We start from the raw sequence: 13,588 nt of genomic DNA, 5'->3' as shown, positions 1-13,588 counted from the left end.
GGAGGCGGGGCCAGGACGGTGGGAGGAGGAGTAGGAGGAGGAGGATGAGGAGGAGGAGGAGGAGGAGTGTGTTCGTATATATGAGTGAAGAGATGAGATGAGGACATGTGGACGTCTGACTGGCCAGTGGGGGCGGACAGGTGGTGGTAGAGACGGCGAATCTCCGGTCTGGAAAGATGGTGGGAGAGAGGTGGGGATAGCCAGATAAACGCCACGGACTGTAGTATGGTCTTGATCAGGCAGAGAGAAAGGTTTATTACCAATGAAATATGATTCTACTATATAGGTTGAGAGATGGAAGAGGGTTAATGGAGACGGAGAGTAAAGTTTTGGCCCAGCAGACCTCTTTATCGGTCTAATGGATGAGTTTTTCCCCTGAGTGGACGAGACACCAGGCTGAGACCATCTCTGGGCACACAGCACTCATCCAAAACCATAATGCACTGCAGCATGACACATGAAACCTGCTCTAATGTTCCCTGTGCCGCTGGTCTCTACTGTCTCTCCTCCTGTGCAGCTGGTCTCTCCTCTGCTCTCTTTCTCCTCCTGTACAGCTGGTCTCCTCTCTGCTCTCTCTCCTCCTGACAGTCGGTCTCTGCTCTCTCTCCTCCTGTGCAGCTGGTCTCTCCACCTGTACATCTGGTCTCTGCTCTCTCTCTTCCTGTACAGCTGGTCTCTCCACCTGTACATCTGGTCTCTGCTCTCTCTCCTCCTGTACAGCTGGTCTCTCCACCTGTACATCTGGTCTCTGCTCTCTCTCTTCCTGTACAGCTGGTCTCTCCATCTGTACATCTGGTCTCTGCTCTCTCTCTTCCTGTACAGCTGGTCTCTCCATCTGTACATCTGGTCTCTGCTCTCTCTCTTCCTGTACAGCTGGTCTCTCCATCTGTACATCTGGTCTCTGCTCTCTCTCTTCCTGTACAGCTGGTCTCTCCATCTGTACATCTGGTCTCTGCTCTCTCTCTTCCTGTACAGCTGGTCTCTGCTCTCTCTCCACCTGTACAGCTGGTCTCTGCTCTCTCTCTTCCTGTACAGCTGGTCTCTGCTCTCTCTCCTCCTGTACAGCTGGTCTCTGCTCTCTCTCCTCCTGTACAGCTGGTCTCTCCTCTCCTCCAGGACTCTGGATACTACAGAGGCCCCACAGTTCTCAAGGTGAAAGCGTTTCTCAATCCCATTATGGGTCCGGTGTGGTGTGTAGATCGATAAGTGCTCCTCCAGGGGAACTGCTGTGGCTCAGCCGTTCTTGCTTACAGAATGTGACGTACACGGTAGAAAGACCACCAGACTCTCCACAGAGGACTTTAATCATGAGATGAGCATCGCAGTCTACTTTAAAGTGATATTTCACTGAATGGAATGTTGTGATGTTCTACATGTGTGTTTAGACAAGGCTGTGTGTGTGTGTGTGTGTGTGTGTGTGTGTGTGTGTGTGTGTGTGTGTGTGTGTGTGTGTGTGTGGACAATAACCCAGGCCATGACATAAGTGGAGAGAGGTCAGAAACAGACCAGCTACTCCAATGCTCTGAGAGGGCCTTCCACCTGGTTTCCATGGTTATAGCACGCACCCACACACATACACACACCAAGCCCTGGCCTATGACATGCCGCTATGTATTCATCCATCCATCAAAACCACAAGAGAAACCCAGCATGTGTCCACCCCCACCCCCCATCTACAAACGCCCATCCCAGCAGATTCCATTGTCCCGGTCAGGCTGTGTGCTCCACAGGCCAAAGTCCAGAATCAGCACAGCCGGCCTGAAGGGAATCTGCCCACCCAGCAGAGCTGTAAGCCCCCCCATTGTGGAGGCTTTGTGCCGCCGGCCTCGCGATAGCGCCGCGCACGCCCCCGCCCATATATATTGGGGTGTCCAACTTTTTTACTGTTACACTTTCATACTTGTGGTCAGGTTGGACAGCATCCAGTGGAAAATGTCGCAATACAGTGGAAAGGTGAGTGGGTCTACCTGGGAGCACACGCACGCACAGGGGATGGGGGAGGGGCCAGCAGCACACCTGTCACCCGTGGGGGCTATCACCCAGGCAGTCAGTATCACCTGCACACCGACGGTGGAGAGGAAGATGAGAGATGGGAGAGAGAGGAGAGAGAGACAACAGGAGAGGAGAGAAGTGAAAGAGAGGAGACGTGAAAGAGAGAGGAGAGAGAGTGTGAAAGTCAGTATGTATCTAGTCTGACTTATATTATAGCCATACAACTTTACTCGGGGTAAGACTAGAATAGTTGAGTTGATCCCTGCCAGGTTTGGAGGTTAAAGGTCATAAATGGCTCCATCTGTTCGCCCGAGCTGGCCATGAAGCAGAGAGACGATGTGTAGTGAGAGAGGAGAGTGACGAGGCTCAGACTGTCTGATGGAGAGATTTACTGGCGCTGCTGAAGGCTTCTTACAAGTCTGACAGCTGATGTTTAGTATCAAAAGGTTTTTGTTAAGAGCCTTTAGAGAGCAAATATGTGTGTGTTGACAGTGAGAGGTTTATATTGCCTGAGAGATGAGAAGAGATGGGAAGGGATTCTATGGTTGTAACGACTGTTGAGTGGTTAGGCACCTCTCTGGATAGACACCTGACTGATGGTCAGTGCCACACTTGCATATAACACATAAAGGCTATATCTGTCACTGCCTTCTCATGTAGCGTGTGTGTGTGTGTGTGTGTGTGTGTGTGTGTGTGTGTGTGTGTGTGTGTGTGTGTGTGTGTGTGTGAGATTGTTTAGGTGGTTTGGTCGGCTGTGGCTCAGGAGGTAGGGCAGGTCGTCCAATGATTGTAGAGTCGGCGGTTCGAATCCCGCCTCCTCCTGTCCACATGTTGAAGTGTCCTTGGCCAAGACACTGAACCCCATATTGCTCCCAATGAGCAGGCTGGCACCTTGCACGGCAGCTGCCGCCACTGGTGTGTGTGTGAATGGGTGAATGAGAGGCCATTGTAAAGCACTTTGGATAAAAGCGCTATATAAGAGCAGGCCATTTACTGTGTGTGTGTGTGTGTGTGTGTGTGTGTGTGTGCGCGCGCATTCTTGCATTACAGTAATACCTATATGTAACCCCGCCCCCTCCCCTGCCCCAGATCACATTCTACGAGGGGAGATGTTTCACCGGCAGGAAGCTGGAGGTCAGAGGTGACTGTGACAACTTCCAGGACCGTGGCTTCATGAACCGCGTGAACTCCATCCGCGTGGAGAGCGGTGCCTTCATCTGCTACGACCACCCCGACTTCAAGGGCCAGCAGTACATCCTGGAGCACGGAGAGTACCCCGAATTCCAGCGCTGGAACTCCCACAACGACCACATGGGCTCCTGCAAGCCTATCAGGATGGTGAGAGAGAGAGAGAGAGAGAGAGAGAGAGAGAGAGAGAGAGAGAGAGAGAGAGGGGGTGTGGGGCAGAGTGCTTCACAACACAATACAAATTGAATAAAATATAGTAAAAAGGCCACAATACATAAAATAAAATACATAAAAACGATACATAATTAGTAAGCATAGCAAAAAAACGAAACTGAGTGTAAAAGAGACAAACACACTAAAGCAAGACTAACAAGTTGTTTATAGAGCTTTTATAACCGTTTCGCCCCCCCCCCCTCAAGCTCTCTGGTCGGCTATTCCAGAGGCTGGGGGCATAAAAACTGCTTCTCCGTATTTCATAGTCCCTGGGCCTTGGAGGAGCTGGAGTTCTAGAACAGGGAAGAATGTGAAGCCACCTCATAACTGTCACACACGGATTCCTGTAACATTACAAATAACCCTGTGTTCTGCCTCCACCCCTCCAGCACGGAGAGCACTACAGAATGGAGCTGTTCGAGGGGTGCAACTACTCCGGTCAGTGTGTGGAGATCTGCGACGACTGCCCCTTCCTGCAGAGTCGCGGCTTCTCCAAGAACTGCATCAACTCCATCAGGGTCTACGGAGACGGAGCGTGAGTACACACACACACACACACACACACACACACACACACACACACACACAGGTCTGCAGGCCTGGCCTGTCATTCTTGAACTCTCCTAATCATTCAAACTGTAGCCTATCTGCCATGTTGCTGTGGTGAAAGCAACCGTGTGTGTGTGTGTTCTCCTCCCCAGCTGGGTGATGTATGAGGAGCCTAATTTCCGTGGTCGTATGTACATCGTGGAGAGAGGAAACTACTGCAGCCACAATGAGTGGCAGGCCCAGAATCCCAACATCCAGTCCATCCGCAGGGTCGTCAACTACTTCTAACCTCTGACCCCTCGAAGCCCCCCTGATCCTCCGGCACAGACTGTGACTTTTACCAACTCAGATGTAAAATAAAAACACCAAGAAAAAAAAAAACATGCATTTTTATCAAACACTCCTGTGTCCATTTTATGTGAGTGGGAGAGGATTGTGGGAGTTTGGGTTTTCAACACACAGTTCTGACTACATTTAGAGCAAAGGGCTGTTCCAGAAAACAGGGTCAGTAAGATAAACAGCTAAAATAGGCATGAAACTCTCATTTAGACTACTGACATTACATTACAGTCATTTAGCAGACGCTTTTATCCAAAGCGACTAACAATAATTGCATTTAACGTAGGAAAAGCTAATGTACTACTACTTGCCAGAACTCACAAGTGCACATTCTTTCTAAAACAAGTGACCAAGAGCATAATCTAGTGCTGGCTGACATGGACTTTGCAAGTGTCATTCAATTGTGGTGCAAACAAATGCTCATACGCACACACAAACTTTTATATTTATTTTATTTAACCTTTATTTAACCAGGCAAAGCCATTAAGAACAATTTCTTATTTACAATAGCGGCCTGACAAAAGGCAAAGCCTCTTGAGGAAAGGAGGGGCTGGGTCTAAGAACAGACAAACACACAATTCAGATATGAACCAAATGAGTCTTTTATTAAAAGTGATAACAAGGTTTTACAAATGAAATATCCAGGACTCTGAACCTAAAGGTAACATGAACTATATGGCACTAGTGTTCATCAGTTAACAATCAGACTCTGAGACAGAAACAGAAAACTCCAACGTCCATGAAAACCACAACTGAAATCTCTTTCCGTCATTAAAATGACATTAACACAACATTCAATATTAATTAAAAATCTTTAAATAAAATAATTATTTAATTAAATCCTAACGGATCACAAAAACATAATCAGGACAGGTGCATGGAGAAATCAGAGCTGGACAAACACAGAACAGATGAACACTGAACATCCTTTGAACAGAGTGGCCCCACCACTGGGGCCTGTCTGGATACTCTGAACACACAGCTTTCATTCTTTCCTAGAGGAAACCACTGATCTGACATGACTGGATTGGCAATAGCTGTGTAAAGCACATGCTGTCACCCATCCAGTCATGTTAAATCAGAGATCACCTCCAGGAAGAAAGGAAGACTTAAGGAGGGAAGGGGGGAGGAGGTATGGAGGGAAGGAAGGAAGGAAGGGAGGAATCAGTTAAGGAGGGAAGGAAGGAAGGATGGAACAAAGGAAGGAAGGGTACATATTTCAGAGTATTCAAACAGAGTGGGGGTTTATCTTAATCAGCATGTTCAGCCTCATTGATAAACATCACCCTACATTCACTAACTCATCTCTGACATCGTCTGGCCTGTTGAACATGATCCACCACTTTGTAGAACCAGACCAAGATAGGACAAGATAGATTATTGCCCGTGGGTGTCAAACCTTCTGTGTGTGCGTGTGTGTGTGTGCGTGTGTGTGTATGTATGTGTGTGTGCCTGCGTTCATCTGTGGCTCCGGTGTAGGTAGGACTTCATCTGCGCTATGAGCTCCGTCTCCTGCTCCAAGGTGACGTCCAGGTAGTCCTCCTCGTGACGAGGGATGTCATCCAGAACCTCCTTTACCAGGTCCACGTCCATGGGGTCCTCTGACACACTCACCGAACCTGCGCACACACACGCACACACACCACACAGAAGCTGTTAAGTCTTACAATAGGCAGCTAGAGCAGGTAGAATGTATGTGTAATAGGTGTGTGTGTCGGCGGGTGTATGCGTTTGTGTGTATGTGTAACAGGTGTGAGTGTGGTAGCTGTGTGTGTGCATGCACGTGTGTGTGTGTGTGTGTGTACGAGTGTGTGTGTCTGTGTGACGTGTGTGTGTGCAGACCTGCAGAGTCTGTGGAGGTGCTGGGCTCCTCGGAGTGAGAGGAGGGGGGAGAGGAGGGGGAGGTGGGGGAGGTGGGGGAGAGCAGCTCGGGGGGGAGTACCCCTCCGTGGTCCAGGAGGAGCTGTGTGGCGGCGGGCACGTCTCCCGCCATCATCCTCAGGGCCGCCTCCGATGCCTCCCTCCCGAACCCCAGGTACTGCAGCTGGGACGACAGAAACGCAATCTGCACTTATTTGTACAGAATGTGTAATCATTTCTTTGGTATTATTTGACTTATTTTATTGTCATGCCGATAAAACTTCACATGGAAATGTGATGAAGACTGTTGGGTCTGACCGGGACTCCACAGACACCATCACCATGACGATACAGGGTGGAAGGGGAGGAGTTACCTGGTCCACCAGGTCTTGACCGACAGGCTCCTCTGTGTTGTTATTGGTTGAGAGAGGAAACTGGGCAGAGTCTAGGAGAATCTGTAGCAGGACAGAATGAGCGATATTCAGCCAGTAACAGAGTCAGAGAGTCGAGTCAGAGAGAGTAGAGTCAGAGACAGTAGAGTCAGAGACAGTAGAGTGAGAGAGTAGAGTCAGAGACAGTAGAGTGTGAGAGAGAGTGAGAGAGTAGTCAGAGAAAGTCAGGAACAGTAGAGTCAGAGACAGTAGAGTGTGAGAGACAATAGTCAGGAACAGTAGAGTGAGACAGTAGAGTCAGAAACAAACAGTCAATTAAAAGCCAGTAAAGCTGATTACAGTCAAGTCAATAGAACCCGTAGTCATCCGTTAATTAGAAATGCAATAGAAAGCCAGACGATTACAAACCAATAGAGTACAGTAGAAAGTCAGTAGAGTCCAGAGCGTGGTCTCACCCCGTAGGCCTTGTCTACGTCTCCGTTGGCCTGGTGCAGAGCTCTGGCTGCGTCTCTCTTAGAATAACCCAGATCTCTCAGAGAAGAGATACCCTCCGTCCTCATCCTGCGCTTCTCCCTCTCTCTGCTCTTCATCTCCTCACGCTCCTGGGGGGAGACGCAATCACACACACACACACACACACACACACACACACACACACACACACACAGTAGTCAGACCAATGGTGGAGTAGGAGGAAGATAGGATGATGGAAGAGGAGGAGAAGAAGGAGGAAGAGGAGGAGGAAGAGTGGGAGAAGGAGGAAGAAGAGGGGGCCCGAGGGGGAGCAGAGCAGGGGAGAGCTGAGGACTCGCAGTAGGAGGAGAGAGAGGTCTGCTCCACCTGTCTCCTGTTGGCGATGTGAATGGCGGCCTCGTTGGCGTTGCCGTGGCAGGCTCTGAGGCCCAGGCGTGCCTCGCGCTCTGAGAATCCCAGAGTCAGCAGCTCCGTCATCAGAGCTGGGTCCGTCACCAGACTCCTGGACAGGTCCTCCGCCTGGAGATGACACACCTGTTACTACAACACTACTAGCGCATTGTGTTGCCTCTGGGTATGAAATGCGCTATACAAATAATTCTTTGATTGATTGATTGATTGACTACTACCATACCACACTTCCGCCATCATGCCTGGAGCGGTCCTCCACCTTTTACAACAACCCAGTGTTGCCTGCAGTGTTACCTTAGTACTAATGTTTGTACTAGTAGTAGTAGTCTTAGTAGTAGTGTTAAGTATCACCTGCAGTAGTTTCTGGGCAGCCTGAACCTCATTGCCATCCAGGTAGGCCAGCAGACTCTGCAGCAGGTAGAGCCTCAAGAACAACACATCCTCTCTCCCTGTGTTACCCTGGACACACACACACACACGCACGCGCACACGCGCACACACACGCACGCACGCACACACACACGCACACACGCACACACAGTCAATTTATGATGTGAGAGGGACTGAATCATTATTCCTCATACTTAACTGTCAATGTTTGATGTGGATGTACGTAACCACAGATACTCGGGTACATGGCGAATGTGAGGGTGAGAGCGAGGTCTCTCCAGACCTTGATCTTCAGCAGTCTCTGCTGCTGCTCTCCGTAGCACGTGAGGAAGCAGTCCTCGGCCTTCTGCAGCCGCTGCTTCCCATCGTCCAGGCAGGACAGGGCCTCCAGAGCTCTATAGCACCACACGATGTCCAGCTGCAGTACTGCATAGTTGTCCACCGTCCCCAGCAGGGTCGAGCCACACTGACTAGAGATGGAGAGAGAGAGGGAGGGAGGGAAGGAGGGGAGAACACACAAAAAAAAGGGACTTGGCTGGTATTCATCTCCAAACATACCCCAGTCAATCAATCAATCAATCAATCAATCAATCAATCAATCAACCAATCAAGCCACCACTTACCCAAACTGGTTATCCGCCTGCAGCAGGTGGCAGACAGCATCATCATACTGCTTCCTCTTCATCAAGGCTCTGCCCTTCTCATGGAAACCCATAGCCAATATCAGAGCCTACACACACACACACACACACACACACACACACACACACACACGGAAAGCGGGGGGATTTAAAGGGACATTACACCCACTATCGACATTCCTCGTTCTGACTCGCAGACACACCTGTCCGCTGCCATCGTCATCATTGTCGTCGTGTGTGACGATCTGTGTGAGTGTATGGGAACGTGTGTGTACCTTCTTCTCGCTGTGAGGGATGGGGAGAGCGTTGCCCTTCTGGTCTGCTATCTCCAGGAAGGGAGTGGTCTCTGGGTCCTCACTACCATCTGAGGACAGTAGACCACCACACGACATCAGACCACCATTCGACATCAGACCACCACTCGACATCAGACCACCACTCGACATCAGACCACCACTCGACATCAGACCACCACTCGACATCAGAATCAACTGCAGCGAGCTTATGGTCCACACAGGAATCGAGCCCACAAATCCAGACAACCAACATCACCTCGTAATTAATAATTAATTAATTAATAAGGATTTAGCATTATGAATACATGAGGAGCACTTCCTTTATCTCGCCTCTCTCTCTGAGACCCTACGGAATTCTGGTTCTACTTTAGGTGCACTTGTTTCGATCCCCCCTCTCTTTGAGGGGACCTAACAGGAGACCTACTTCAGGGGCATTTGTTTTGTCTCGTCTCACCTCTCTCTGAGAGGATCTGGAAGCCCTTCTGGGTCCTCTGGACACTCTGGGTCTGAGTCTTCCTCTTCTCCTCCTCTTCAGCCATCTGCTTCTTCCTCTCGGGCTCGCTGACCTTCAGCACCATGATCTTACTGTTGTTCTTCACATTCTGCTCATCCAGACGCTTGTCTGGGGGTGGGGTGTGTGTGTTTGTGTGTGTAAAAAAAGAGAGTTAGAATTTCCTCTTCTCCTTGGGCGAGTTAAGCGTGTGCGTCTGAATGGACCTCACCGGGAGGCAGCGTCTTCCCATTCAAGATCAGCTTGATGTGTTTGAGCCCGTACTGCTCAGCAATCCTGCACAGTGGGGATGAGAGCGTGCATGAGACGTACCGTACATTCCTAGGCTGCTCTGGAGAGAGAGGTGACCGAGATCTCAGGCATGATATAGACCTGTAGTCCTACTCACCTGTCCATCACATGCTGGACTACAACATCCAGTCTGCTCGCCAGGTAGCTCTTCTTTTTGTTATCCTGAGACAACCAGGAGAAACATCAGAGCCAAGTGAAACATCAGAATACAACAGGTTAGCAACTGAACTCACTAAAACACAAAAAAATACAAAAATGTCTCCTTCTCTCTCTCCCACCTTCCTGCAGTCCTTGGGTAGCAGTAGCTCCAGTGTAGCAACGCAGGTCTCTCTGTAGGTCCTGTTGCCCTCGCCTCGCTTCACCGCCTGGCTCCTGATGCTCTCCAGAGCCTCCACGACCTCCTCCGCCGGGAAACACACCACCGTGGCGTACCGCTCCGCTAGCTCCTGCAACACGGGCACAAGTAAGTACGCACACACACACAGTGAGCCTAGCCAGCTAACCATAGCTATAGCTGACACACACAAAGGGGTTTCAATGCGACATCATCGTGGCCCATCTCAGCGGTAGATTCTGGATGGCTAGCGTACTAGTGAGCTGTTACTTTTCGCTAACGTTACCTTCATAGGCTGTAGTTCAGGTTGGCTGTCCTCGGCCGTGTACGGCGGGTTCCACAGTTGGATCCTGTCCTGCTTCAGAAGGTTGACCAGCTTCGCCTGGATGTGCTGCTCCGCCATTCTCCAAGCTGAGATGGAAAAGAGAAGAGAAGTGAAAGTTAAGACAAGAGGGGGATTCCGCAGCTGCTGCTGATAACGGTGGGGAACGTCCCGACTACACTGACCCTAGACGCTAGGCTACGTGTTTTGACCCGTTATATTCTAGCTATGCATAACGTACAACTGCTGACAGTTGCCGTTTTAGCAAGCAAGCGGTATATTAATACAGACAAAGCGATTGATTTCAAATATGTCACCTTTTATAAAGTATTTGTGGCAGAAGACTGCCTACCTTTGTTTGAAGACAGTGCGTGGTCTGAAATGGTTGTTTTTGTTGCATCGACTTCCGTAGTACGGCGTCCTGCAAGGAACAATCTTCTTTCCACTGGACAGCTGCGACGTCCACTTTGTTCACTTCACTTAGCTAATGTTAATCAGTGTTGTTACAACCCAAACCAATAATGATTCAATGTTTAAATTCTCTCTTTGTGTATTTTTGTACTGTACACAACCTCAGAACTATGTTAAGCTACTTGACTAGGCTAATCATGGGCATTGTTTCAACCCAAGAACATAATCCTATTGACAACTCAATCACTACTTTGCACCTGCTAGAACAATGCACTGAAACTAAACTATAACTCTACACACCTCTATCCAAATGTTTGTAGTCAGGGTAAGAGGACTTGGTTACTTTGCTGAACAAGACTGTTGAGTCAGACAACTTAGGCTTCGGTATGCATACCATCATCTCAATTTCATTCTGCTCAAGGAGGAAGCAGTCTGGTGATGACCTACTTTAGCTAGCCCAAGGTAGGACATAGGATAATGCAAATAAGACACAGAATCAGGAACTATTATGTTGCATAAAATAATAAGTGAAGTACGTCAAAAAAGAGCACAATGCCTTATATTTACATGCAGCAGTGTTCATGTGAAAGTTTAATATAGTGCTGAAGGGTTAGTGATATCATTAACAATAGGGAAACCTAGAGACACACACAGACACACACACATCCATGATTCTTCTCTTAGGTCCAGTCCAGTCTTCGTCTCAGGGGACGGGTAGTTTTGAAACACAGAGTAACCAGGAACTGAGGGTTGTGGTTGTAGCCTACTGTTAATGTCTGTTTGAGTCAGGTTCAATTAGATTAAACTCTCACATAGTCATAAGAGACGACCAGCTCTGTAATTGGTCTTATTTGAATAGTATTAATCTCAAGCAGTACTGTAGAATGCAATACATACAGTAAGATGCTCTATTTCACAGTATGGTACACCACTGTGGCTGTAGGACTACTCTGCTGTGGAAATCCATGTGTTGTGGAGCTCCTGGTGGGCTGGGAGGAGGAATACATGCCCAGCCTCCGGGCGGCCTCAGACTTCCTCAGAGTCTTCCTTCGTGGGAAGGGGTAGTGGTGAGGGGTGGAGGAGGAGGGAGAAGAGGGCTGGTGGTGGTTGAGCCCCCCAAAGCTCAGCTGCCTGGACAGAGCAGAGAACTTCCTGTTAGACTCGGCGGACATCGTGCCGTCAAGCTCCTCAAAAGACCCAGAGGTGGTGGAGGCCCACGAGGGGGTACGCTCTCCGGCCGAGCCCCGAGAACAGCTCTCTGACAGGGAGGGAAACTTGGAGGAGCAGGGGGCGGAGGAGGAGGCTCCAATGGTGGTGGTGTGGAAGTCAGGGGGGTGAGGCGGGGTGACAACGTTGGCCAGGCAGGTGCGTCGGTGCATGCCCAGGTGAGTCCTCCAAGGGCTTCTGTCCGGGTGGGGGGAGGCCAGGTGGGGGTCTGCGGGTGGGAGGGTCACCTGGTCCTCAGACACCTGGCTCTCAGGTGAGCCCGTCCTCGACTGGCACACTGGGACCAGGCGGAACAGGGACCCTCCTCCACCTGGCTCCTCTGCAGTATCTGGAGCTGTGGAGGGGGGGGGGGGGGGGGTAAGTAAGTAAGTAAATTTTTATTTATACAGCACTTCTCACAGAGAGGACTCGCACCGCACTTCACAAATGCCTACAAAGAATCAACAAAAATAAACACAGGAAACAGGACAACAATGTTTTGCAATGTTTCTTAGGTGGAAAAAACATGTACAGGTCAGGTCAGGGACTTGATGTGCTTGTCAAGGTGCATAGCCTGATCAAAAATGACGCCGAGATTTCTCAGGTTCGAGCGGACATTACAGTTGAGGGACCCAATACAGGCCACCTTAGAAGCAGTCAGCAGCAACAATTAGAACTTCAGTTTTGTCAGCATTTACTTGGAGAGTTGCTGGCCATCCAGTCCTTAATAGCAGACAAACAAATCATGCAATACATAGGAAAAGTACAATTGAATATCGTCTGCCTAACAATGGTATGACATGCCTTCAGATTTGGGCGTGGGCGTGGGGTGGGGTGAGGGCTGTCAAAACTGAACTTTGATTATTTTACAAACTCTCAACAGAACTTCTTATTTTAACATTATAAGAGCCGGTGTAGCAAAACAACAAGCAGTTTTTGAACGTGTAGCCTAGTGTAGGCTACGCAGCTTGTAATTGTACGCCGCGACATCAAACTATCGGAAACAACTGAGGAAGTTGTGCACAAAGTTCCAAAATAAACTTCCGCGAACAACTTAGTATTTCATTGACAGTGAATTTACCTTGTCTGAATAAAACCACCTGCGTTTCGCGCTTGTGTTTCTCTTTAGTCCACCTGTACTGCTCCCTCAGCAGCGCGACGTCCATCCTGCTCTGCTCCGCCTCATCCACCAGCAGACTCACATCCGCCCCGGTCGGTTCCCAGGAACACATCGAGTTTGAGCAGCAGCAGGACAACATCCTCTTTGCAATCTCAGTTGGGATTTTATTTCCCCTCAATCAAAATATTATAGCCGCAGCACTGTGGTTGATAAGACAGCAGTCTGCTGAGTAGGCTAATGTAGGCCTCTTCAGTACGCTGTCTATAACCGCTCCCGCTCTGTTTGCAGTGTGGCTGAATGCTGTGCAAATACTGGAAGACAACTGAAGGTGTACCTTTTCTGTCAGACCAACAACTACACAGTTTACTCTCTAGGACTGGGAACACAAGAGTTATCAAAAGAAAATGTGGAATACCTTATGATAAGAAAATATAGTAGGCCTACAGTAAATATAGGCCTACAGTATGTCTCCACACAGTCTATGGGACTGGCCTCATAGCCTACTGACAGGAATCCCCGAGGCTGAATTTAAGTTGAATACATCATGGCTGTAATGAAAGCAAGTTATTTGATCATATGACTGGGTGAGGTGAACTGTCCAGGGTGTGTCTTCAGGGTCAGTCTACTGCAGCTGTTGGCTGTTGAGCT

The 13,588-nt window shown here is 49.2% G+C and overlaps 3 protein-coding genes across 3 annotated transcripts; 1 reads left to right on the top strand and 2 right to left on the bottom strand.

The window, feature by feature from the left end:
- Positions 1 to 1,932: 1,932 nt before the first annotated feature.
- On the top strand, positions 1,933 to 4,230 carry crygn2 (crystallin, gamma N2; the record flags this gene model as incomplete). The annotated part of the gene is made up of 4 exons (XM_084456898.1): positions 1,933 to 1,953; positions 3,082 to 3,330; positions 3,783 to 3,928; positions 4,095 to 4,230. 4 exons carry the CDS (start codon positions 1,933 to 1,935, stop codon positions 4,228 to 4,230), a joined length of 552 nt encoding a protein of 183 aa, XP_084313024.1.
- A 705-nt stretch (positions 4,231 to 4,935) lies between these two features.
- On the bottom strand, positions 4,936 to 10,591 carry nub1 (negative regulator of ubiquitin-like proteins 1). Its single transcript, XM_084452106.1, has 15 exons — positions 10,556 to 10,591; positions 10,168 to 10,292; positions 9,826 to 9,993; positions 9,645 to 9,709; positions 9,468 to 9,532; positions 9,200 to 9,367; positions 8,725 to 8,813; positions 8,432 to 8,538; positions 8,092 to 8,278; positions 7,770 to 7,877; positions 7,374 to 7,526; positions 6,989 to 7,135; positions 6,516 to 6,596; positions 6,124 to 6,325; positions 4,936 to 5,900 (listed from the first exon to the last, which is right to left on the bottom strand). The coding sequence occupies exons 2-15, from the start codon at positions 10,282 to 10,284 to the stop codon at positions 5,740 to 5,742; spliced, it is 1,818 nt and encodes a 605-aa protein (XP_084308232.1). The 5' UTR covers positions 10,285 to 10,292; positions 10,556 to 10,591; the 3' UTR covers positions 4,936 to 5,739.
- An 865-nt stretch (positions 10,592 to 11,456) lies between these two features.
- LOC311321932 (uncharacterized protein) lies at positions 11,457 to 13,052 on the bottom strand (the record flags this gene model as incomplete). Its single annotated transcript, XM_084453947.1, has 3 exons — positions 11,457 to 11,888; positions 12,069 to 12,175; positions 12,902 to 13,052. 3 exons carry the CDS (start codon positions 13,050 to 13,052, stop codon positions 11,523 to 11,525), a joined length of 624 nt encoding a protein of 207 aa, XP_084310073.1. The 3' UTR covers positions 11,457 to 11,522.
- Positions 13,053 to 13,588: the final 536 nt, after the last annotated feature.

The sequence above is a fragment of the Borostomias antarcticus genome (assembly GCF_949987555.1).
Source record: "Borostomias antarcticus genome assembly, chromosome: 2".
In the NCBI taxonomy this organism is placed as follows: Eukaryota; Metazoa; Chordata; class Actinopteri; order Stomiiformes; family Stomiidae; genus Borostomias; species Borostomias antarcticus.
The sequence above is the reverse complement of the archived record's forward strand: the minus strand, read 5'-3'. Positions and strand labels throughout refer to the sequence as shown.